This window comes from Pseudomicrostroma glucosiphilum (genome assembly GCF_003144135.1).
Source record: "Pseudomicrostroma glucosiphilum strain MCA 4718 unplaced genomic scaffold BCV69scaffold_2, whole genome shotgun sequence".
Lineage (NCBI taxonomy): Eukaryota > Fungi > Basidiomycota > Exobasidiomycetes > Microstromatales > Microstromataceae > Microstroma > Microstroma glucosiphilum.
This window is the reverse complement of record NW_020289914.1, coordinates 1,944,970-1,968,301: the sequence shown is the minus strand read 5'-3', so window position 1 is coordinate 1,968,301 and position 23,332 is coordinate 1,944,970. Positions and strand designations below refer to the sequence as shown.

The following is a 23,332-nucleotide window of genomic DNA, read 5'->3' as shown; positions in this document are numbered from 1 at the left end:
ATACACGGACAAACACTTCTGTCACCTGCTTTACTTCGCTCATCACACACCGACCAAGATGGCATCGGCAGCCGGCGCATCCAGCGGCTCCCGCTTCAGAGCCTTCATGAACCACCCGGCAGGACCCAGGACAGGTGAGGAGCCCTCTCTCCCCACCCCCCGCTCACTGCAGCTTTTGCTGGAACAGATCGCAGCGAGATTGTACCGACTGACCCAATCCCTCTTCTCCCTTCCTATGTACTATCAGTCTTCTTCTGGGCCCCTCTGATGAAATGGTGTCTAGTAGCAGCCTCTCTAAAGGACCTCTCCCGACCAGCCGAGAAGCTCTCCATGTCGCAGAATGTCGCCCTGTCCGCCACGGGAATGATCTGGGTACGATACTCCCTGGTGATCACACCTGTCAACTACTCCTTGGCTGCTGTCAACTTCTTTGTCGGCACGACGGGACTGATGCAGCTGTATAGGATTTGGGAGTGAGTATTGCTGCCCTCCTGCGCGATGGGAGATTGTGGGTGGGATGTCCTGAGGCGGCAAGGGTTGGCACGGCGCCTCTGCTTGGATACTCAACGGTCACAGCAGCAGCGATTTGGACGAGCGCTGACCTCTGTTTTCTCCATTGGCATCTTCTCTTCTCTTACAGCTACCGTTCAAAGGCAGGCAAGGAGGGCGTGTCGGCCATGCTCGAACAAGAAAAGGCCCAGACCAAGCCCTGATCGTCGTAGAGTCTACAGTCGCTTATCTGTCCATGCGCCACTGACTGTAGCAATTACAGACTTGTCTCACTCGAATGGACGGTGTGATGCTAGCGAATCTCCACCTAGCTTGAGCCTGATCCGAGTCGTGACGCGGGAGTGGCAGGCGTACAAGTAAGATTACATGGAAAGCACGGGATATCTCAGCATCCGACTATAGTACATGTCGACGAGCGAAAAAGTCTACTGATCACTTGAATAGGATGATCAAAGTGACGAGGAGAACAATGAGCATGAATAGAGAGCAGAGGGAGGCTGTGAGGGGAAGAGAGAGTTGGAGAAAGGTTGGCCAGTCAGGCTTATGCTCGTGGCCACTCGACGGCAGCTTGTCCACCTTTGCGTCTTCTCCCCCCACCGGCCCACTCACCATGCTCGTTCACTCCCCTCCTCACCCTCTCCAATTGTCCACTTGCCCTTCCTAGTCTCAATCCCGTCCGCTCCACATCCCCATCCAATTCCTCCAATAGCTCTCCCTGCAACTCCAGTTCCTCATTCATCCTCAGACTGAGATCCCTCTGTCTGCCAATGGACAGTGTGAGCGTGTCCAGCTGATTGTCCTGCGAGGCGAACATGCGTTGTTGAGATTCGAAGAGCTCTGCGTGATCTTGCTTTGGTGAAGAGGGGGAGGGAGACACGTCGCGATAGGGCTCTGAGGAGAGGTGCGAGGAGGAGCTGGGGGCGTGGTGGGAAGTACTAAGGGGCAATATGTCTGGCTCTTGTTCCTCGAACCGCAGAACCGGATGACTGAATAGAGAGGAGACGAAAGACAAGGCAATGTCAAGCTGCTGTGCAAGCCGAAATGAACTAGCTAGCCAGCCCCACCTACCCACCTATCCCTAACCGCGAGCAGCACCTTTCTCCCCTCCTCATCCCCCTGTAGCGCCTCCTCTATCCTATCCCACTTCATCCTCGCATCTCCCAAGTCCACAATTCTCCCACTAGCACTCCCATCCACAATTGCTCTGGCAAACGTATCAATTTGTTTCTTGAGAGTGCGGTTCAGACTGGGAGGGATGGTCGCGCTTGGTGTGGAGAGGAGAGAGGAGCGCTCATGCAGCGTGGAGAGGAGGGTGGTGTAGGAGTGGGAGAGGGATGAGGAGGATGACGAAGGAGGCATCTTGGATGGCTGTTCCACAGACTGAGGAGCTCCGAGGTGGTTGAAGTACGGGGTAGGGTTGGAATGGGTAGAATGGGATGCGTACGGTTGATTGCTGCCAGTGTCGCGGGCGGAGCGAGTGGAGACGAGCCAAAGTGACGTGGGGCGCATCTGCTTGCAGCCAAGAGACCAACACCACCACCCACACCAAGTCACATTCTCTACCACCTTGCCATTGCATTGTCTCTCTCAGATTTCATTAGGAGCGATGGCGGACCCTTCGCCTCCTCCAGATGTAGCAGAGCTACAAGTCGCCTTTCTCAGAGCTGACAATGTCACGCCAAGTCTCCTCCACGATACCCTCGAGGCGCTCCTCTCTACAGAGGTCACCACTGCTCATGACCTCGACCTCAACCTTTGGGTGTCGATGGCAGTCCTCCACACACTTACTGATGTACAGCTTGCAACAAGAATCTCCAGTATAGATGCAGTGTCGGCTTTACTTGCAGTCGGCCTGCGAGCCTCAGGAAATCTTCGCAATAGTATGGCCAGCAGCTCGTCTGCCCAAGCGCAGCAGGCATCGATGGCTATCCCCTCCCAGCTTCACATAATACAGAGCTCCTTCGAAGCATGGCAGAAGACGGGCATGGTAGCTCGTGCACAGGAGACATCCGAATCTATATGGCCAGACAATGGCGGGGACGATGAGGAGGAAGAGGACGAAGAGGCGGCTTGGTTCGACTCTAAGGCCACGCCTTCTCCAATGCCCACTGCAGCTCCTGCCATTTTGCTCTCGTCTCTCATCTCGGCCCTCTCCAAGCCGGAACTATTGGCCTCTCTGATAGCGCCATACCCTGATAGACTAGCGATTTGGCTCCGCAATCTCTCGACGAATCTCTTCTTGGCTCACGTCTGGCCGCACCGTCTGGAGGTCATCAAGAGCGGGCTGGTGCACAGTGCCATTGCAGGTGATGACGCTGGAGTGGTGCGTGCCCTAGCCTCAAGTCAGCTGCTCCCTTTGCCATCTGAACAAGGAATGGAGACCGGCATGTGGATCGATCTCTACGCAGACGGAGAGAGGAGTGAAGCGAAGAGGCAATCGCCTGTAGGCAGGTCAGACCCAATGAATGGGCTCGAAATTGCGGAATGGTACCTCTCGCTCGGCCGACTGCTGACGAGTACTTTTCAAGCAACGAGTACCTCCGCTGCTCTCGCTGATGCTGGTCTCAAGGCTTTCTCCACGATGCCTGCCACAGAGCAGACTGCCCTGAAGGACACTTTGCAGCAGCTAGGGGGGCTGAGCGAAGAAGGCCACAGCAAAGCAACCCATGTAACTGGAGGTGCAAGAATACGAGAGCTTCTGGCAGACCCTGTACGCCAGGTACTGGGTTCATTGAGGAGCGCAGACTCGGTCGACTTGTTGAAAATGCTGGACGTCATTTCCACTGGCACTGGACGCCCTGTATCTGACGTAGCGCGTGAGGTCCTCTTCGAGGCCTACGCCTCAGCGAATCTTTCTCCAGAACATCTGAGCCTCTTTTTGACACAAGCAACGGGTGGGGATTCCGTGAAAGTCCAGCGGATACTAATCAGTATGATCCTGGCCAGCAAGAGCGGGCACAAGTGCTCTCTGCTAGCTTCGGTGATCGACAAGCTTGCAGCATCAACTCTCGTCGTAATGGCACTCTCGATCGCTCAGGTCTTCCCTCGTCTAGAGGAGAGCGGTAGTGTCAGCATCCCTGAGACGCCAATCTTGCCTTCGGCCGAGGGTGTTTATCGATCTCTTGAGGATGTTGGACAGTCGGAACCGTCAGGGTCGAATCTCGCGGTTCGATGCAAGGCATACCTGCTATGTGTCTCCAAGGAGGGTCCGCTTGCAGAGGCTCTCAAGGAGCTGCCGCCCTCTGTCATTCTACTAGCTGCTGGCAAGAAGAGGGTCCAGACTGCCCTTGCCAAGAAGCTCATCGCAAGCGTCAGCAAAGCCGGGTTTGATGATGCTTCCAGCTGGCTGAACCTCAGTGACGACCTGTTGGACCAGATCTCCGACGATAAACTTCTCGACGCTCTCGAGCAAACAGATGTGGTAGGAGAGCTTCTCCACGGCGCTCTCTTGAGCAGCCACTCCGACGCTGCATACTCCCTTCTCGTAGGCCGACTACCAAGCTTGCCGGGCCCCCAGCTCGATGGTGTCCTTATTGACTCTGCTCGCGAGCTCTTCGATCGCGTTCAAGGTGGTCGACCCGCGGTCTCCGACTTGCGCACCGTCCGAAATATTCTCTCGCTCTCCTCGAATGCCACCTCTTCGGCAAATATGACTGGCTCGCAAGCCTTTTTCAAAGCCGTACTACGGCTCATGCAGCTCAGTCATCCTCTCTCGTCGTCCTTGCACCCTTCACTCCTCATGTCGCCAGTGGAAATCAGACTTGCGGCGGATAAGGTTGATATCATTCGCCATTGGCTGGGGTCTACAAATGACACGGCTTGGAAACGGGAGGATGACGTGCTGGACACGGCCTGGGGTCTGGTTCAAGGGTCGGGCAGTGGAATGCTGGGCGACGCCAAGCACTCGGCCGAAGCAGGTAGCGCCCGGATCGACGGTGGCGAATCTGAGGTGGAGCCGGTACCCAGCCGATCGATGGTCAAGGTGAGAGTCCTTGCCCTCCTCGCCGAGGCAGCCATCTCCAATGGCGACCTCGCCTTGACGACTCAGTACGTCGATTCGATGCTGCAAAGCTTCCGCGAGCTCCTCAAGCGCTCTCGCCGTCTCAGCGCCAACCCTCAAGTCGCTCAAACGACCTCTAACACCGGCTCTCCGGCCCTTACAGTAGCACAGGCAGAAGCAAAGCGAGGGCAGGAAACAGTCTGGACTACCCTCTTTCTCCTGTCTAAGCACCCGAGCTGCACGGACGCTGCGGCGATGCGACGATGGCTTGCTGAGGGGATGGCGTACGCTCCCGAGGAGCGTGTGGCAGACTTGCTGAAGCGATGGAGATCCCTCCCTCCTCCCGCCAGTGGGAGCGGGGAAAGCATCCCGATGTCCAGATCTGGTAGCGGAGGTGGACATGAGCACCAGCAGCCACGTCGGTCCCAACCCTCCTCTTCTGGGTCTTTGTCGACGAACAACAATCCAGCTGCGCACAGAGCATACGGCTCTTCGGGCCTAGGGCTGGGATCAGGCGTTTTCAGCTTGGCAGCAGCAGCTGTCAATCGATCCCACTGGCCATTGAGGCTCGGCAGCACTCACGCTCCCTCTCCTTCTGCGATGGAAGGAGCAGGGCAGAGTGCTCCTCGCTCTTCCTCCTCTTCCTTCACAGCCTCGTCAGCGTCAGCATCCGCAACCGGAGCAGGCGGAGCCGGCACAGGCAGTCTCTCCCTCGGCACCTCTGGGGTAGGAAACGCCCTCTCCTCCTTAGCTGGGCAGCTCGGTGAGGGTTACGGAGCATATGGCTCTCGTCTGACCGGATTCCTATCCTCTACTGCCGGCGGCAGTAGCAGTGGTGGTGGTGGTGGTGCTGGTGAAGGAAGGAGCAGACCGACCACTCCTTCTTTTGCAGGAGGGACAGGGAATGGGACAGCCATGGGAGACTCCCAAGGTCATCACGGGCAGAATGCTGGTGGCGCTGAGCCTCAGTTCCATGCACCCCCACGCTCAGCCGCACAGCTCTTCGACGATGCTGCTACGGGATATACAGCCGCAGGAGGAGGAGGAGGTGGTGGAGGGGGTTGGGCTGCATTGGGTACGAGGGGTATGGGTTGGTTGATGGGAGAGGAGGAGCGCTAGATTGCTCGTTCCTAGGTCGCTTCAGGGAGGGAGTGGAAGAGGCTCAGAGGCGAGACGAGGCGAGGCCAACTCCTGTAGGTCGCTACACTTGCACACACCCGGAGCGTTACGTACTCTATCCTTTTCTCTATCTTCTTGACTGTCCAATGACCATTTACCACCCCACACCACTTGCGCTCGTCTCTCCTCACTTGTCTGATCCCCCCAACTCAAGACGATCACATGCACAAGCACAAGCACAAGCACCATCCCTTGGCACACACACACACACACACACACACACACACACAAGCGTACAGTCTACAATCCGAACAAGCCAGGCCAGGCCAGTCCAGGCCAGTTTAGACAAACAAAAGCGCACAACGAAGAGCGAAGAGCGAAGAGCGAAGAGCGAACAGCAGCCTGCGAAGAGCAAAGAGTAAAGGATACAAAAGAGTGGTATTGCAACGAGACCTCGAGACCTCCGAGACCTCAGAAATTTCAAAAAAGGGAAGGAGGAGGTATACCGACAAGAGAAAGACAAAGACAAAAGATCAAGACTAGAAACGTCCAAACACCCAAAAAAACCAAAAACCAAAAGGAAAAGGGTAAGGGTAAGGGGACCAAAGAGGGAAGAAAGTAATCGTGTGTTTTTCGTGACAAATAAGGCCCAAACAAAAACAGAACCAAAAGGGCCAAGCGAGCGGGGCAGACCCCTAGCTAGGTCTGCTACTGCTACTACAATGGGAGATACAAACAGAGGAACAAACAAAGAAACAAAGGAAGAGAGAGAGGGGGAGAGGGAGGAAGATAAAGAGATTATTATAGTGCGTGCGTGCGTGCGTGCGTCGCTGCAATCGTCAAGAGGAAGGAGGAGAGGGGAGGAGACGCAGAGTAGTGGTGGTAGTGGTGGGGATAACCGAAATTGGACAATATAAAGGAAGTTGAATCTGAATCTGCTAGGACTGGTAGTGAAGTAACGACTATAAAGGTACTGAGAGAGAGAGGCGACGAAGTGAATGACGACCGAGGAACCTTAAAAAAGCTGGCTGGACTACGACGCCGATACCATCTGTGCCTTCTTTTCCGCCGCGCTCTTTGCAAGATCTGGATCGCTCGCATCGCTCGAATCCCCGGAAGACGAAGGGAGGGATGTTGCTGCAGTTTCTTCTGAAGAATTGCCTCCCGAGGTAGCCCTCGTATCTTTGGAGAAGCCACCGCTGTTGCCACTCGAGACGCCGCCTTCGCCTGCACTGCTGGAGTTGCCGCGGGAAGAGGAAGAGGACGTAGTCGAGGGACGAGGTGGAGCCAGGAGGGGCCTCTGGAGCTTCTGAGCTGGCTGCGCTCGGAGAGAAGCAGGGGCGTGTGATCTGCTGCTGCTGGCGTTCTTGGCCTTCTCGCCTTCTTCCTTTTGCTGCTCGTCGAATGCCTTGACAAAGCCCTCCTTGAGCGGCGCAGTAACATGGTGTGCCTCCAAAGTTTGATCCTTGGGAAGAGCCATACCCTCCGTCGCCTCGAAGCCCTGACGTGCGCAAACGCGCCTCTGAGCCGATCTGACATCTTCTCGCAGGCGGCGATTGGCGTGCTTCAGCGAGTGCAGCTCAAAGATGTGACTGGAAGATCGGTGCGTTGCAAGTTCGCCAAAGACGGACGAGCCAGGCACACCGCCAGCATCGGCAGTAGCATCGACGCCCATACTGGCCAGCTCTTTGGCCTCCATCGTATTCTTCTTTGACGACTCCAGGACGTGACTACCGGGCGTGATCAGTGCAATGTGCACAAACACTGTCGGGATGATGTGAGTTCCCGGCATCACAGCCGAGGGATACATCGTCGACTTGACCCAGACCGGCTCGTCGACGGCATTGAACATCTGATGAACAACAGTAGCAACTTGCACACCTCGAAGGGCCTCGAGAAGAGCAGGCATCGCCTCTTTGTTGACCATCTGGTGCAGATGTTTGCCGTACAAGCGAGACGAGTCCGTGCCATCGACAACAGCCTCAACACCTTCGGTAGCAGATAGTACCAGACCATCGTTGGATACCTTGGCCCAGAAGGCGGGCTCATCGGAGTTGACGGTAGCCTTGACCGGCTCCCAAGGCAAGTTGTAGACGGGTCGCGATCGTGCAGATGAAATGACGACCTTTCGACCCTTGCCTTGCTCGAGGTGCAGCTTGCCCTTCGATTCGATCCAGACAAAGTTGTCGTTCTTGTGCCTCATCCTCATGAGCAGATTGACCTCGGGCCCTCCCTGGCCGACGCCACCCTTGGTGGCACGGTTGGTGTTGCCGTCGGCACGGAAGGATCGCTTGGCAGCTGCATTAATGCTTGCATTGCTGGTCGAATCCTTGAGTTCACGGAACACCGGCACAACGTCCGATGGATGGCAGAAATCGCTGATAGACTTGCCCATGAGCTCTTCTGGCTTCCAGCCGAGCAGACGCTCTACCGATGGAGAGACGTAGAGGAAGGTGCCCTTTAGACTCAGTACGTGAATGAGATCTTGAGAGTGCTGCAGCAGGATGCGTGCCCACTGAGTCGGATCCTCCTTGCCCCCTCCGTTGCCACCGATGATCTCAGCCAACTCCTTGCCGACCGAGATCTCCCGTGCAGCTGCCTCTTGCTCGTAGTCGCGGGTTGGTGCAGGCGTGACACTGTCCATGGTCCTGTTCGGCATGGTCGGTGCACCGCTGCCGGTGCTATAGTTGACGACGTATGTGCCGTTGGCAGCTCGTTGAAGGACAGCACTCGGTTGCTCGACGAGGTCGACCTGGAAGCCGACCAGGTACACGGGCTCGGTGCTGTTGCCCCACGGAATAGGCACAACCGTGACGAGATTGATGAAAGGTGTTCCGTCCTTGCGGTAGTTGATCAAGCTGGCTTGGCACTCTTGCATAGCACGAGAGTGCTGCTTCAGATGCAGGACGGCGGCATTGTCGGTGTGGTAGCGCTCCGAGCCGGAGCGAACGCGACCCGTCGGCGACTGCAAGAAGCGACAATTGCGACCAAGGATCTCGTCTCTAGAGTAGCCAGTCAGCTCGCAAAAGGTGTCACTGCAGTACACAATGGGCTGCTCTGGGTGTCGAGCGTCGCAGATGGTGAACGAAGCCGACAGATCGACGGGGCCGAGCAAGATGCGAGGGTTAGGCCGCAGCACGACTCGTGCCAGAGCACCGAGCATATCGAAGCCAGTAGTGGAGTAAGCTTGACGAGAAGCGGCACCAGCACTTGGGGCCTGCTTTGGCTGACTGACGACATCGTTCTGCACAACGGATGGAGCTGGGGTGTCGTGCGGGAAGTAGTCGGATAGCACAGAGCCTACACCGCTCATCTGAGGATGCAAGGGAGGACGCTTGTTGAGGGCGGGCGCCCGGTGCGATGCCGTCGACTCCGGTCCATGGATGTGACCACTGGACGTCGTCATGGCACGCTTGGCAGAACGACCGCTGGTGTTGATGCCGGAGCTACCGGGTTGGGCAGCCGCAATATCACCATGCTTGGCAGTCTTGTCAGCCTGCGCTTGCTGACTCTGTTGGTTCAACGCACGACGTGTGTTTCGACGTCGCTCCTGGAGTGAAAGGCGCGGAGCCTGCGGTGGTTCGATAGCCTTGCGCCCCAATTGTCGTTGCAACGAGAATGTGGGATTGTTCTCTCGGCTTTGTCCCCACGACCGTCCGTCAGGCGTGGATGCGGGTGGCACCGGCACGGCCATGTGCAATTGAGAAGCGTGGTGTGCAGCGATACGCGAACAGTATTCGATCTCATTTCGGTTCGGCACCTCGATGCCCGACTCTGACTCTCCATGGATGGATAGTGCCTGGGTGTGTGCGTCTAGTGGTAGACTACTCTTGGCCGGGGCTACTTGAGGTGCCAAGATCTGACCGTGTGAGATATGGGAGGACTGCTGCTGAGGAGTAGACCAGTTGGTCGCTGGGCTGGGTGCAGTCGTGCCAAAGTCGCTTCCAGTACTGTACATATCGTTGGTGCCACTGTACATGGCTGACTTGGTGTCAAAGTTCCCAACAGTGGCCCTCTGTTGACGGGCGCCAGCAATGGGAGCAGGCTCGGTCTGCATTGGCGAGTTGATGAACGCAGACAGATCAAAGTCACTGTAGTTGTAAGTCATCGTGCTCTGTAAAGTTGATGATGGGTTGGTGATGTGTGTCGTAATATTACGGTAGGTGAATAGACCTTTCCGTCGGTGTAAAGTGGGTGGTAAAGACGACCTCCTTGATGCTGTAGCGCAATCGGACAGCAGAGGCTTGTCGAACGGGGAGAAGTATCGATTCGAGTGTGAGAATAACTCGATATCAAAGATCCTCAACAGTCGCAAAAGACTCGGACAGGCGTGTGTGCGTGTATCCGTGAGGTCGAAGTGTTCAAAGAAGAGAAGATCTCAACACGAGTGTGTGTCGAGATTGTTTGGTCGTCACAGAGCGATGTGACTAGGTGGAGATTCGGCTGAGCGATATCGGCAGCCTTTGGTATGAACTTGGGTGTGTGTGTGTGTGTCGAAGGTGTTTTGCCTTCTCGAGTGTCAGCAGCAACAAGTGCAGACAATTGACGTTAGATCGAGATTGCGTCGATGAATCGTCAAGAAACGGCTGAGCGATATCGGCAGCCTTGTAGACGATGTGGTGTAGTTGGAAGAGTCCTTTGACCTTGTGCACTGAAGTGCGTCGGTGTCAACGGCGACGAGAGATCTACGCCGTCAACGGGACGAAAAGGGTCGTTACGACCTGCAGAAGCTGGGGAAAGATTTCCAGCCGTGTGTAGAGATGTTTGTGTATGTGTGTGGATGATCAAATCTCTTGGTTCGCTTCGAGCGATAGAGATGTGTACGTGGTAAAAGGACGGCGACTTAGCTAGAGTGGTAGCGGTACGTCGATGGTCCAAGAGTGGTTGGGTTGGTGGTGGTGGGGTGGGGGAGCGTAGGCAGGAGGAGGTTGCGATGGAAATCCGTAAGGGTGCGCCGGGGGGCGGGCGGTTGGTTGCCTGGGAGCGAGCAAAGGGCTTGCCGGCGAACGAGGCAAGGCTCAAAGGGTCCCGGCAGCTCGCGGCGGAGGCGCGGCACCAAGGCCAGAGGAGTGGCGCACGGCGCCAAGGGCTGCGCGCGCACTCAAAGGGTCAGGCAACCCGAGACGCGCCAAGGCACTGCAGCAGCCGCCCCACGTCGTCGGCCAAGGGCAGAATTCCTCCGACGTGCCACCAAGCCTGCTTCGCCTGTCTGTCCAGTCGGGGAGATTGGCATCCAAGGACAGTGGAGGGGGGTGAGAGCCTTACCCTCGTTTCTCACGGGCGACATGCCTCAGCCTCAAAGAAAGACAGCTAGGATGGCCAGCAGACGTCGTGCCGGCTGACACGCACTATCACGCCTCGAATTGCATGGTACAAAACTCCAAAGGGTCTCTCTGCAGTCTTATCCCTTTCCCCGCCCGCCGTCACACCCTGACCCTTACGCTGTCGCACTGCAGCAACTTGGCGACATTATGACGACCGTCCCTGCCGAGGTGCTCAGCGGTGACTTGCAACCTCAATCTGCCTCTGTACCGCTCGACGGCGTGTGGTCGAATTAGCGAGTGCAGATCAATCACATGGAGTGCGGCTGCTCTGTACCGCGTGCCGACTCTCCCTCAAGCGAGCTGACAGGCGCGAGGAGGGCACACGGTCCACGGTACACGGTAGGGTGCCCTGTATACATCAACCATCTCTTGCTCTGCCTCTTCCGCTCCCGCCCCCGCTTCTAATCCCCGCTCGCACTCAGCAAGCATCCTACCGACGCGCCCTCACGTACCCTGCTACATGAGCTTTGATAGCCAGAAGGACCTTCACACTTCCCACGTCCGACCCGACGTGTCGTGTCGTGTCGTGTCGTGTCTTGTCGTGTCTCCTCTGTGCCTGCTCACTCAGCTCTACTCCGCCTCGGCCATGCTCCGCCTTGCTCTTGCTCTTGCTCTTGCTCTTTGACAGCCGATGCCACAGCCGCCATGCAGATTGGGTACCAATGACTCACTCCACTTTGACTCTGTGCAAGCTCGAGAGGGGTTCTGCGGAGTTGAGCAGGAGGAGGGGAGGGGTGGGAGAAAAGTGAGAGCAAGGGAGCAAGGGAGCAAGTACAAGTGTCGCACGAGCCAAGGGTCAGAGGAAAGCCAAGCAGATGGCAGAGATAGAGGGCAGGGAAGGGCATGGCTGCAAGGGCAATATTAAAGTTTGCGAAGAGTTTGGACTGATAATATACATGTAGTGGGACATTGACATCGAAGTCTCCATCAGACGAGGAGACCTTCGCGCATTTGCACGAGCGTTGCGGTTAGTAGGCAGGTCAGGGCTCTCCCAATACCGCGCTTCCAGTCTGCACTTGCAGGGTCGACCTTAAAAAGATCGGTACTCAGGATGCTTCTCCAAAGGTTCCAGCGCTATTCTGGCTCGAGGAGCTGGCCATGCTTGCTCCGCTGGCTCTACGTTGGCCTTCCCTTCGCGCCTCCTCGGCACCAAAATGCGAGGAAGCGTCTGTCCTCTCTGATCCTCTACGCTCCATGTCCAACCGCTGAAGATCGCTCGCACTGGTGCTGGCAAGACTGCTGCTGCCTGCATCTGAGCTCAATTCCCGACCTTCTGCGTTCAACATGCCAGGGGAAAGGGCTGGCGCGGGGCCTTGACTGCGGAGGCTAGCACCAGTGGAGTAAGAAGGATTGCTGCGTCCACCTCCAGAGCCATGTGAACCAGCGAAAGAGGATGGTGAAGCTGGTGTTGTCATGGAGTGATCCCCAGAGAGACCCAGCTTGGACAAGGATCGCGATCGCGAGTGCCGCATGGCGGCCAAGTCGACGTTCTTGATTGGCGAAACGGGTTGCGAATGCAGAGTCATGCGGTGAGCAGCCTGCACTTGTACCGCTTCAGAGAGGGGATCATCATCGTCCAATCCTTCTCCCTCTGTCAGCTCTCCCTCTGAAGAGTCTTCATCGTCCCGACCACCAGGAGTGACGACGTGTCGCTTCGTAGTCTCCTGCGGCTGACTTCTCACAGGAGCAATCCGGGTCGCGGGCGGTCGCGGAGCCAGATTGTGTGAGTAGACGCCGTTGGGTCCTCGTGTCGCATCAAAGGTAGTAGAGGGATTGAGAGAGGAGTATTTGGGAGGAGGAAGACCTCTTGTGGACTCCAGTACAGTGTCAGTGCTGCTCTTCGCTGGGATCCGGCCAGGCGAAAGTTGCGCCAGGATCGGAGCCTGATGCTGTATCCGGGAGGTTGTCCTCTTCGGCGCTTGAGGTATAGGGCCAGCCATGGAGAAGGACAGGTTCGAGGGCGAAGTCGGAGCCGCGGATTGCAGAGGCACCGCCCGAGGAGTAATGTCCACGGCTCCATTGGCAATGCGTCTGACAACCGCTTCCGTCTCCCGATCCTCATCCACCTCTGCCAAAGTTGGAGGTGGCACTACCGCTCGAGACTGCGTCTGTGAGCCAGTGCGAGAGAGTGAGGAACCAATGGGAGGGAGGACACCACCCTTTACTACGCCAGACAGACGATCCTTTGAGCTCTTCGTCGCCTTCTTGTCTGTGCTTTGTGACTTGGGCATCGGAATGGGCACAAAAGTCTCATCGTCCTCCTCGCTGCCGGCATGTTTGCGAGCCACGCCATCTAGATTCTGCGATCCACTGCTGCCTGTTCGACTGTGCGAGCCAATCCTCTCGCCGTTGAGACGAGATGGTGAAGTTGAACCAGAACTGGCGTTCCGTGCCATGCTGGTCGGGCTCTGTCCTGTCACCCTGCGTGTGCTGGGCCCTTCCCAGCTCCCAGGACGCGTCATTCCTGCCCCACTGGCTAACGGGTCTTCCACCTCGCCATAGTCTTGAACTCCCGAGTCAAAATTCTGATAAGTGGGTGGAAGTGGCGCAGGCGTACCACTTCGCTTGAATAGACCTTTGCGTAGCGAACGCTTCCCTGAAACACCTCGAGCAGAGCTTCCTGCAGCGGCGTCGCTGTTGCCATTGGCTCGCTTCTCCTGGGCCCTATCTACGTTCCAGCCTTGCGCCCATTGAGGAGCAGGCGCGGCGCCGTCGGAGAGAGAAGAGACCATCACTGCGCTGATGGCGTTCTTTGGCCGATGCCACATCTCATCTTCAATGCGCCGGAGCCACTTTTCCGCAAAGGCCATATGTCCTCGAGCGCTAATGAGCAGGGCGACGTAGAAAGTGGAGACGTCGAGGTCAGATCTGTGCAGGTACACATCGAGGGATCAGCTTCGCAATGTCCAGCTGTATACTCACGCTAGCACTCCTTCACACATTCCCCGGACAATACCGCTGGGATCGATAATGAAAGTAGCCCGGCCTGCACACGAGACAATATGGAAAGACCGTTATGAGTGACTGGGCAACAGCGCAGCGCGTATATGCTGTCGACAATGTTCGGCCAAACTCACTATTGAGAAGTCCAAACAATTTGGTATTGATGCCAAAGATGTCAAATGCCTCCCTCTTCTCGTCACTCAGAACAATGAAGTTGAGATCATGCTTGTTGACAAACCTCTTGAGCATGTCTGGCGAGTCCTGCGAGACACCAATCACGATTGCATCTTGCTCCACGAAAGTGGCCGAGTCCATGAGGGCATCGCGGAAGCTGCACCCCTGAATGGTGCAGTGGGGTGAGCCCGCCAGCGGAAAGAAGTAGAGAATAATCGGCCGGCCGAGGGCTATTGTGGCATGAAGAGACTGTGAGCAATAGGCATAAGGCAAGCGGATAGACATGAGCAGATGATTAGAAGGGACACGCAGTGGCGGACAAGATCCCGCTATGCTACAGCATCGACTACTCACGCAATCGCGATCCAGCTGATCCTTGAGAACGATCTCTGGTGCATATTGGCCAATCAAGGGACTACCATGACGTTCTTTTGGCGGTAGACTAAGGGCGTCGGATACCTTGTATAGAAGATGACCCTCGGGAAGGATAGGGAATGCGGTGACCCGAGGGAGGATATGAGTGGGAGAGGTGGCCATAACGATGGCGATGATGTGTGGTGGAGACCTCTAATGGAGAGCAATGATCATGAATCACTGCGATAGAGTATGCAGCGTGGCCAGAGGACTCTTGAGCGTAGATGTGGTATGCGATGCCAGTGGTGGAAATCTTGAACCAGACCGGGTACGTCGATGCAATGCCGTGATCTATTAATGGTACGCAGCTTGTCCTATGAGAGTGAAAGTGAGAGAGCTAGGACCAGAGAAGCTGGCGTTAGGATGTACGATTAGAGAGAAGAGGAGCTCAGGAGCGATTGGCCAATGGGAGCGCAGTGCTGATGGAAGGAGGACCTGAATGGCGCGTTGAAGATGCGGCCTGTACGGCTGGCTAGGCTAGAAGGTAGAGTCAGAGACATGGGTGGCCATTGACGCCCCTCTTGTCTCAGTCTGTCCCGCGAGACCAGGACTAGAAGCGGAGGGGGAGAGTGAGGGCCGTCATTGCGCGCCTCTGTCCGTCTGCCTGGTCCTGCGAAACCCCTTCCCTTCCCGTGCGGGTGATTTTCATTATCAGCCACGGCTCTCCGGGCACCCACTGTTTGGCCTGCCTTGCTTTGCCTTTGCGGTGACGACAGACAGCAAAGGGACCCAAATTCCCGGATAGGCTGCGCGTCCTCGGTCTTGCTCCGGCCTCGGCAAAGGGGTCAGCAGCCCGTCATATTGGCACACGACGCAAATTGTGGCTGCTTCAAGGTTGGCGGTCGCCGATCCTCTGCTACCCTTGCTCCACTCTTCTCCGCACGCAGCTGGCTGCAGCAGCGTCGTAGTGTACCCTTTCATCAATCGCCGACACCAATGTGACTCTAGCAAACTTAGATTCAGATCCAGCCAGCCGACGCCACCAGCGGCCCGAATTGAGAGCGTCAGCATCGTCGCGTAAAAGAGGTGGCAGAAGTATACTTTGGCGCGCAGGTCCCTCAGAGGCCAATCCTTTTCGGAGCAGACGAGCAGACGAGCAGACTCGTGGCAGATGATCGGGTGAAAGGGCAGAAGAGGGTGGGAACTTGGGACCGGGGAAGCGGTAAGGCGTCCGAAGCGTAGGCGTTGGGCGAAGGTACACTTTGCATCACAGAGGTCAAGCATGGCACAGAGACAGGCACAGGCGGTGCAGGCGGCACCCCAGGCGCCCAACGCCGACAAGGGCAAAGTGTCCCACGCCCACCCACCTCGGCCAAAAAAAAGCTCGCTTCCGAACCTCGCTTCCCCGCGCCTCGGTCTCACAAGCTCCGCTCCGGTACCATCGCCGCATCTTCCCTCTCCACCCCCAGGGTCTCTTGCCCTTCACTCTGCCTGACTTCACACACACACATTCGGAGCACTAGTGTGATGCCTACGCCTCGTAAGAGAGGCAGAGCTTCGCCCAACCAATCCTCTTCGCCGCCTCCGGCCTCTACACCAAAGCGCTTGAAGACGGCGGCCCGAGGCGGGGCAACACCCTCCACTACACAGCGGACTGTCAGCCAGAAGCGGCAGACGGAAGAGGTAGTCATTGGTAGCGATGATGAGCTTGATCTGCTCGGCGGTACTGACAGTGCTGGGTCACCCGCGGGAGAGGCGCAGATAGGCGACGCCATGAATGGACAAGATGAGGGCACAGGTGGTATCGCGGCTACAGAGGCAGCAGCCCCGCCCGCCTCCTCACCCTCACAAGGTCTGCTGGGACGCAGAGAGGCCATCTTGAATCGCCTTTCTGGCCAGGTTACCTCTCCCGAGGATCTCGTAGGTCTAGATGAGCAAGCCGCTGTGCTCCGTCAGACTCTTCATGCCACTGTACGGCGCGGAGAGAGCAACAGCATTCTCCTCGTGGGAGCCAAGGGCAGTGGAAAGAGCGCAGTGAGTAAGGCTCTTCATAGGTGACCAAAGATCGCTTCCTCTCTCCTTGCAATGTCTGACATGATCGTCCATTTTCGCAATAGATCTTTAATGCGACGCTCTCCTCCCTGGGTCCCCGGACCTCGTACCACCACGTCTACGTCTCAGCGAGACAATGCACCACTGACCGAGCCGCCATGAGGGAGCTGGCTCGTCAGCTGATCCAGTCTGGCGCCTTCAATCTCCACGATGCGGAGACTAGGCTGAATTTGGATGAAGAGGAGGACCGAGACGAGGAGGGAGAAGGGGAGGAGGAAGAGCTGGAAGCACTGGATGAGGAGGAAGAAGCAGTGAGGAGAGAAGCGCTGGGAAATGCGGTTCTCGTGAGTACAGTGTATGCGAGGCCAGTGTGTTCGGGGGTGTGATGCTGAGAAGGTTTCCTTCTGCATGACTTCCAGTCATCGCTATCAAACACCACGAGCTCTATCCTTGCCCTCCTCGCCTCAGCATCCTCGACGTCGGCCTCTGGCAGCTCTGCCAAACCCCTTATCATTTCCCTCGACTCCTTCGATCTGCTCACCGCCAGGCCGAGGCAGGCCCTTCTTTACTGTCTTCTGGACGCAGTCCAGTCGGGTACCTACAGACCTGGTCTTGCCATCGTTGGAATGACTCGAAGGGTGGATACGACGGATCTGTTGGAGAAGAGGGTCAAGTCGCGCTTCTCGCACCGCATTGTGCAGTGCTATCCACCTGCTAGCGAGGATGAGTGGAGGGAGGTGGTGAGAAAAGCATTGCTCTGCGCTCCTCCCGAGAACAAGGCGCTGGAGAATACCTGGCAAGGAAACACAGCTTCCCTCTTGGAAGATCGCGATTTCACCTCCCTGCTGGGCCGTATCACCGACCAAAGCAAAGACGTGCACCACCTCTTCACGGTTCTCTATCCTCCCATCGCCGCTCTCCCTTCCTCACCACCCGAGCCTCTCTCAGCACACCCTTTCATCCTCTCCTATGCAGCTCAGCAAAATGACGCTACCCTGAGCAGTCTGTACGACCTACCTACACTCCCCTTTCTCCTCCTCATCGCAGCCAAGCATCTCCAGACCAGGGATCGGACCGTCTTCAATTTCGAAGTGTGCTTTGACGAGGTGGCACGATTCTCCCGCAAGAGCAGACGGAACAGAGAAGGAGCGGGCACGGGCGGTATGGGATTGAACATGGACGAGGGCAACGAGGACTCTGTGCTGCCTAGTGAAGGAGTCGCTCGGAGAGGTGTCGCAAAACGAGCAAAAGCGGCAGTGGGAGAAGGAGAAGGAGAGGAGGTCCGTGGCGGAGAGTGGGAAGATAGGAAACGAGCCCTAATGGCCTTTGACCAACTCCTGGCCTTGGACCTGTTTCTACCCGATGCCTTTCTCTCCACCCTTGCGTATGGACCTACCACGATTGCCACCACTACCACCACTGGAACTGCTATGGGCACCTCTTGTAAAAGCGCATCATCATCAACAACAACAACAACGAGAAGTGCAGCTGCAACTGCGACTGCCGCTCCCCTCATAGCCAGCTCCCTCCGCACCGGCGCTGGTGCAAGCAGTGTGAGAAAAGAGTACCTCCGGGTCCGCTCCATCATCGAGCCTCAAGTGGTCTTGGCAGTGGCAAGGGAGCGGGGCAAGAGGGGTACATTGGGGTCGGAAGTGGTGCAGTGGGCTTCTAGAGGTGGGTGAAGGTGGGGGGATGGGAGGAGAGGAGAGGAGAGGCAAGGGACGAAGGAGGGGTCAGGGTGGGAGGGAAGGAAGGTTGGAAGATAGCACTGGTACGCTGGTACGCTGATGAGCGTCTGCACGTTGAGTTGGACGGCGATGGATGAGATGAGATGAGATGAGACACTATATGCATTGTTGTAAATTTCCCCCTTCTGCCTTGTCCTTTGTTGTAGCTGGACCGCAGGGACACTTCTGATCGGGGCTCCTCTCAAGCTTGAGGCTTCATCCCCCCCTGTCACCCCTCTTCCTCTTCTTTGCTGTCCCTCTGCCCACCTGAAGTTATACCTGAGCGGCTCATAGCTGTCAGTGATTCGAAAAAGAGGGTGCAGCAAATGTCAGTAAAACTCTGCGGCCCATCGCCTTGTGCTCCTCTACAATTGTCCAAGCAAAACTCACCAGACTGTCCATCCTTCCGAGTACAGCCAGTACACCCGCAACTGCCTCGTAAGTCCCCTCTGGTGCTCCTGCAGCTTCAATACGCATTGCTCTCACCAATTCATTGGTAGCCACTCCAATCTTTTCTGGATCAACAATCATGTTTGCAGCTCCAAGAGGACCTGGATGACCACCACCACCACCACCTGCTCCAAGCGCATCGGCTGGATCGGGAAGAACACTACCTTCGGCGATGCGTGGCCCACCGCCCGCTCCAGCGCGACGAGTCCGTCTGGTTGATGAGGCGGCACTGCCCCCTGCACCGTCCGCGCTGGAGAAGGAGACGGGTATAGCAGGTCCTGCTCCACCGGAGATTCCGCCATGCTTGGGTGCCATTGGCCACTGTCCAAAGACCTCTAACCAATCTTCAATCTTCTGAAAGGTAGCTTCACGAGCCTCGTAGGTGAGGTGCAAGAGAGCGTTGTCTAGGACATTTGCAGCAAAGGCGCTACAGACGAGGAGGAGAGCGCGAGTGGCAGGATAGGCTATCGATTCGCCCTCTTGATAGATGCGTGGAGGCAGGCGTGATGAAGACCCGCAGGAGAGGGCCTCTACACGACGTAGCGTCTCCTTTTTGGCTGTAGCGTCTGCGACTGGATGAGTGGCCATGTCAAAAAGGAGAAAGTTGCGCTTCTCGGTACGCAGAATGCCCTTGTCTACTAGACCTTTGGCTAGACGCTCCCGCACTTGCTTGAGCTGGTAGCCAATCTTGGAGAGGTTCCACGTCTCTCCTGAAGGATGGTCAAAATACAAAAAGAGGCAACTGAAATCAGACCTCGACCAATACTGCCAGACTGAGACCGTCCTGCCTAGTTGTGCTCTCAGCGACTCACCACTCAGCAGATCAATCCACTCCACGATGCTCCTCTTCTCCTCACTGCTCTTGATCAACTTCAAGGCCTCATCCAGCAATACCTCTCCGGTCATCTTTGCGCTCACCACCTCCAACAACCGCTCGCTAACCTCCATCGTTCCCCTCCTCGGATCTTTCACAACTCCCAATCTCCTCCTCATTACAAGCTCAAGGATGATGCAACCACGGAGAGAGTAGGAGATGGAGTCGTTCCAGAAGCTCAGGTAGCCTTGCCGGTCTTTGAGACCCAGGAGGAGGATTTCTTCCATCAAAGTCAGACGGGGGTGGAGAGACTCCTCATCTTCGTCCTTGAGATCGCGAGGGTCGTAGGCGATGCGGTGAGAGTGACCAGCTCCATCTGCTGCACCACTAAGGGTACTGCTAGCTCCTCCAGTCGCGTTTCTTAACCCAGCTGGTGAATTGGTAGCAGTTCGATGTTTGAGACCTGAGCCACTAGCGGGAGCAGGAGAGGATCGACCACCAGCAAGATCAGAATAGTCGTCTCCGTTGCTGGCGTAGGGAGAGGCTGCACTAGTGGAACCACCTGCACCGCCTCTGCGACGTTGTGAGAGACCTGAAGAGGGACCCGGCTGCGCCATGCTTGGAACTCGCTAGAGAAGCAGAAGAGGGTCGGTGGAAAGTGAAGGGTCTATGGTGTTAAGGTGATACTGAGAGGCAGATGTTGTCCAAGGGAGAGTGGAAGCCGTTTGCTATGATGAAGCAGATCACCGCTGGCCTGTAAGCGTCGACTAGCAGTCAGATCTGGGATGGAGGATGTCCTGCTACTGCGTGAATCGGAGCTCAGGTTCCGACGAGTTGTCGTGATCAAGGTCAAAGTGCGAATACGAGAAGAGGTAGAGACGTCGTGTGTGAATAGCTGTTGCTTCTATTTGGCTGTCGATGCTCTCACCTCGCTGTGTCTCTCCTTCCACAGACAACCCCGCTCCCTCGGCAGTCACACACGCACACACACACGCACACGCCTCGGCACCTTGCGCCATGCGCCAAGCGCCACGGGACAGAGGCAGCTGCTGCTGGTGTGTGCAATGGCGCGTGCCTCCCAACAAGAGAGACGATCTCACACGACTCACACCGATTACTCTTCGACTACAGATGGCAGTCCCCCACTAACGTATCACAGATCACAGCATTACTTTTGCTCGGGCTTGAAATTTCATATCTGATCTGTTGTTGAAAAGCGTAAATAAATGGTAGATAAGAACAATGGCGGGACATACAGAAAGGGAAACAGAGAGGTGGGGAACAGTGTGCCACGCGTAATTTTGGTGTCGCAGGCGACTGACTGGGCCTCAAGAGCCGCGAGAAAAGGGAAGAGGAGACGCAGGTGGAGAGTTGATGTGCAGTAGTAGTTGGAGCCTCTTTTCTCTCTACTCCTCCTTGGTAGCACTGTCCCCTTCCTCTCCCGCCGCCGCCGCCGCCTTCTTCTCCTCTCCCTCTTCGATACTGGCCCCAGCCGCTCCATCCCCAGCAACTTCTGCATCATCCGCCCCCTTGATCCCATACTTTTCCCTCACAAGCTTGAAAGTCTTGAGCAGCTTCCTTCTCGCTCCGAGAGCCGCTACTCCCTTGGCCTCAAGGTCCGAGTCGGTGAGCACGACCATTTCCTTCCAATTGGACGATTCAAAGTTGGGCGTGTACTTGTGCAGGCGTAGGTGACGCAGCCAGGCGGGAATGTCCGAAAGGAGGGACATGTCAGGCACTTCTTCCTCGCCTCCTCCTCCTCCGCTCTGCGAGGCTGCAGATTTCGAAGTCGTCGAGGATGTACCACCTGCCACAGCCCGATTGTTGATCCCACCGCCAGCGGCGGGGCTTCGCCTACCTCCAATGCCGATGTTCGCTCCGCTTGCCAGACCACCAAGCCCGGCGCCTCGAGAACGGCTGGAGTGAGATCCACCTCCCTGATGGGCAGCCTGAGCCATGGCCGCAATCTGCTGCTGGTTGTGCATAATCTGCTGCTGCATGGCCAAGAATTGTGCTGCATTGGCATGATTGAGGCCGCCCATCGTGGCCATGGCATTCATCATCTGCATATTGGCGCCATTGCCGAAACCACCCGAAGGACTCTGCAATCCCGCAAAAGAGTTGGGTGACATGTTTGAGAAGTTGGCATATCCAGATGCGCCCGGCGAGGCAGCCATAGCTTGACGCAGGAAGTCATTCGAGGTTCCAGAACCACCCCAGCCTCCGGAGCCCAAGTTGGGCGAGCCTTGCTGCTGATCGTAACCGGGTTGACCGCTCTTTCTGCGCTGATACTTTGCCACATCTTGCTCAAGCAGGATGCGATTGGTGGCATTGGCCTGCTCAGCAAGCGAGGCCAGCTGGCTGGAGGTAGCGTCAAGGTTGATATTGGCGGTCTGATTGTCGTCGAAGAGATTGTTGAGGGGAGTATTGACCATACTGGACCAGTTGCCCGAGTTCGGGATCGGACTCAGCTCATTGTCCAGCGGCCCAGCTCGACGAGGCGTGCTGACGGCATTGTTTGCCTGGGACAGTCCATCGATGGATTTGGGGCGCCCCATGCTCGACTCAGAGCCCGGGAGATTGCGGCCACTGTCATCAAGTGGATTGGGACTACCACCACGTTGCTCCCTAACCTGGTCCAGATTGCCTCCGGTGAAGTTTCTCTGATCGCCGGTAAAGGTGCCAGGCGCGCTGACCCGGTTGGCCTTCAGCTTGGCTCGCTGTGCGGCCAGAGTAGCAGCAGCCTCGCCACCTGGACTGTACATCTGAGCAGTCTGTGGTGAAAGGAAAGCTTCTGACTGACGGGCAAATCCTCGAGCACCCGGTGAAGCAGGAGACTTCAGACCACCAGGCGACTTCAGCCCGAGCGAAGCCAGCTTAGCTTCCATCTGCTCAGCCATGGAGTCTAATTCAGTCATAGCAGTAAGGGGAAGAGATGAGAAAGAAGGAAGATGAGACTGAGTCGTGAGCAGGTGAAGCCACGGGGTGCCGGGGCTGGGTAGCGAATCTGGTCGTGGCGACCACTCACTGTTCATGCTGGGACTCAACAAGGCGCTCATTGGATCGCTGCGAGCCATCTGCTGGAGCACAGTAATGAAGAAGCGTATCTGGACCTGGGTGGACTCCTGCAGCAGGCTGTACAGAGCAGCTGTACGCTCTGCCTCGGACAGTACCCTGAACCACTGCTCGATTGCGCTCAATTCCTCCTTGAAATTCTGGTCGAGAGAGGCAGTTGCCATCTCCTCGAGGGTAGCTTCGTAGTGCTGTAGATCTTCGAACCACTTGTCAATGGCATCGGTCTCGTTTGTGCTCTGTCTCATACCAGGCATGCCGATCATCTCTGAGCTAGGCCGGGGTCCGAAGCGGGAGATGGCAGCTGCTGAAGACAGACCACTGTTACCGCTGCCGCCTCCGTTCATTGTACCCATGCTGGGACTTCGGTGGTTGGAGACGCCTGCCGACTGGCTTTCCTGCTGCTGTTGCTGCTGTGCCTTGCGGAGCATCTGTTCAGATGGGGTGCCTTTATTTGACATGCCACCTAGGGAATAGCGAGAGGCGTTGCCTGAACCAATGGGACTGGAAGACCGACCAATGGGAGCTGTGCCCATGGAGTGGGGCTGCGAGGCACCACTGGGTGGGCGGAGGGAGGAGAAGTCGGACATGCTGTTCGAGATGGAGGTGGGCTGCTGACTGTTGCGGTGGTTACGTCACAGTTTGCGAGATTTGCCGGGGGTGCGCCGCTGCTGGAGTGATTGGGCCAGTGACTTGTGCGGGATGGAGGGGTTAACGGCTGACCTTGAGGGGAAGAGGTCTTGGCGCTGGGTCGTTGGGAGCAATTGGGAGGAGTCGCCGTCACTCCTTGACC

The 23,332-nt window shown here is 56.7% G+C and overlaps 8 protein-coding genes across 8 annotated transcripts; 3 read left to right on the top strand and 5 right to left on the bottom strand.

The window, feature by feature from the left end:
* The first annotated feature begins 38 nt into the window (after positions 1 to 38).
* On the top strand, positions 39 to 1,139 carry BCV69DRAFT_281016 (UPF0041-domain-containing protein). Its single transcript, XM_025491824.1, has 4 exons — positions 39 to 134; positions 248 to 473; positions 641 to 1,007; positions 1,120 to 1,139. The coding sequence occupies exons 1-3, from the start codon at positions 59 to 61 to the stop codon at positions 711 to 713; spliced, it is 375 nt and encodes a 124-aa protein (XP_025350562.1). The 5' UTR covers positions 39 to 58; the 3' UTR covers positions 714 to 1,007; positions 1,120 to 1,139.
* Positions 859 to 1,632, bottom strand: BCV69DRAFT_281014 (hypothetical protein). Its single transcript, XM_025491823.1, has one exon. It carries the CDS (start codon positions 1,322 to 1,324, stop codon positions 1,052 to 1,054), a length of 273 nt encoding a protein of 90 aa, XP_025350561.1. The 5' UTR covers positions 1,325 to 1,632; the 3' UTR covers positions 859 to 1,051.
* A 409-nt stretch (positions 1,633 to 2,041) lies between these two features.
* BCV69DRAFT_118239 (hypothetical protein) lies at positions 2,042 to 5,640 on the top strand. Its single transcript, XM_025489134.1, has one exon. The coding sequence runs from the start codon at positions 2,117 to 2,119 to the stop codon at positions 5,627 to 5,629; it is 3,513 nt and encodes a 1,170-aa protein (XP_025350560.1). The 5' UTR covers positions 2,042 to 2,116; the 3' UTR covers positions 5,630 to 5,640.
* Positions 5,641 to 7,157: 1,517 nt separating this feature from the next.
* BCV69DRAFT_236421 (hypothetical protein) lies at positions 7,158 to 8,864 on the bottom strand (the record flags this gene model as incomplete). Its single annotated transcript, XM_025489921.1, has 3 exons — positions 7,158 to 7,334; positions 7,389 to 7,858; positions 7,910 to 8,864. Coding segments are annotated over 3 exons (1,602 nt in total), but the record flags the coding sequence as incomplete, so codon positions are not given.
* A 5,167-nt stretch (positions 8,865 to 14,031) lies between these two features.
* Positions 14,032 to 14,295, bottom strand: BCV69DRAFT_232794 (hypothetical protein; the record flags this gene model as incomplete). Its single annotated transcript, XM_025489849.1, has 1 exon — positions 14,032 to 14,295. A coding segment is annotated over one exon (264 nt), but the record flags the coding sequence as incomplete, so codon positions are not given.
* A 1,564-nt stretch (positions 14,296 to 15,859) lies between these two features.
* Positions 15,860 to 18,204, top strand: BCV69DRAFT_310857 (hypothetical protein). The gene is made up of 3 exons (XM_025494821.1): positions 15,860 to 16,458; positions 16,542 to 16,820; positions 16,896 to 18,204. Exons 1-3 carry the CDS (start codon positions 15,952 to 15,954, stop codon positions 18,156 to 18,158), a joined length of 2,049 nt encoding a protein of 682 aa, XP_025350557.1. The 5' UTR covers positions 15,860 to 15,951; the 3' UTR covers positions 18,159 to 18,204.
* A 17-nt stretch (positions 18,205 to 18,221) lies between these two features.
* BCV69DRAFT_281008 (GPP34-domain-containing protein) lies at positions 18,222 to 20,372 on the bottom strand. The gene is made up of 3 exons (XM_025491822.1): positions 19,466 to 20,372; positions 18,594 to 19,363; positions 18,222 to 18,497 (listed from the first exon to the last, which is right to left on the bottom strand). The coding sequence occupies exons 1-3, from the start codon at positions 20,082 to 20,084 to the stop codon at positions 18,492 to 18,494; spliced, it is 1,395 nt and encodes a 464-aa protein (XP_025350556.1). The 5' UTR covers positions 20,085 to 20,372; the 3' UTR covers positions 18,222 to 18,491.
* Positions 20,373 to 20,643: 271 nt separating this feature from the next.
* Positions 20,644 to 23,332, bottom strand: BCV69DRAFT_281007 (hypothetical protein). The gene is made up of 2 exons (XM_025491821.1): positions 22,496 to 23,332; positions 20,644 to 22,372 (listed from the first exon to the last, which is right to left on the bottom strand). The coding sequence occupies exons 1-2, from the start codon at positions 23,127 to 23,129 to the stop codon at positions 20,874 to 20,876; spliced, it is 2,133 nt and encodes a 710-aa protein (XP_025350555.1). The 5' UTR covers positions 23,130 to 23,332; the 3' UTR covers positions 20,644 to 20,873.

Excerpts from the sequence above, each read along its gene's own strand:
- BCV69DRAFT_281016 (XM_025491824.1), top strand. The coding sequence starts at position 59 with ATGGCATCGGCAGCCGGCGCATCCAGCGGCTCCCGCTTCAGAGCCTTC. Across the intron at positions 135-247 it reads CCCGGCAGGACCCAGGACAG|TCTTCTTCTGGGCCCCTCTG; the intron begins GTGAGGAGCCCT and ends ATGTACTATCAG. Across the intron at positions 474-640 it reads CAGCTGTATAGGATTTGGGA|CTACCGTTCAAAGGCAGGCA; the intron begins GTGAGTATTGCT and ends CTTCTCTTACAG.
- BCV69DRAFT_281014 (XM_025491823.1), bottom strand. The coding sequence starts at position 1,324 with ATGTTCGCCTCGCAGGACAATCAGCTGGACACGCTCACACTGTCCATT.
- BCV69DRAFT_118239 (XM_025489134.1), top strand. The coding sequence starts at position 2,117 with ATGGCGGACCCTTCGCCTCCTCCAGATGTAGCAGAGCTACAAGTCGCC.
- BCV69DRAFT_310857 (XM_025494821.1), top strand. The coding sequence starts at position 15,952 with ATGCCTACGCCTCGTAAGAGAGGCAGAGCTTCGCCCAACCAATCCTCT. Across the intron at positions 16,459-16,541 it reads AGGGCAGTGGAAAGAGCGCA|ATCTTTAATGCGACGCTCTC; the intron begins GTGAGTAAGGCT and ends TTTTCGCAATAG. Across the intron at positions 16,821-16,895 it reads CGCTGGGAAATGCGGTTCTC|TCATCGCTATCAAACACCAC; the intron begins GTGAGTACAGTG and ends CATGACTTCCAG.
- BCV69DRAFT_281008 (XM_025491822.1), bottom strand. The coding sequence starts at position 20,084 with ATGGCGCAGCCGGGTCCCTCTTCAGGTCTCTCACAACGTCGCAGAGGC. Across the intron at positions 19,364-19,465 it reads GTGGATTGATCTGCTGAGTG|GAGAGACGTGGAACCTCTCC; the intron begins GTGAGTCGCTGA and ends ACCATCCTTCAG.
- BCV69DRAFT_281007 (XM_025491821.1), bottom strand. The coding sequence starts at position 23,129 with ATGTCCGACTTCTCCTCCCTCCGCCCACCCAGTGGTGCCTCGCAGCCC. Across the intron at positions 22,373-22,495 it reads GTTGAGTCCCAGCATGAACA|ACTCCATGGCTGAGCAGATG; the intron begins GTGAGTGGTCGC and ends TGACTGAATTAG.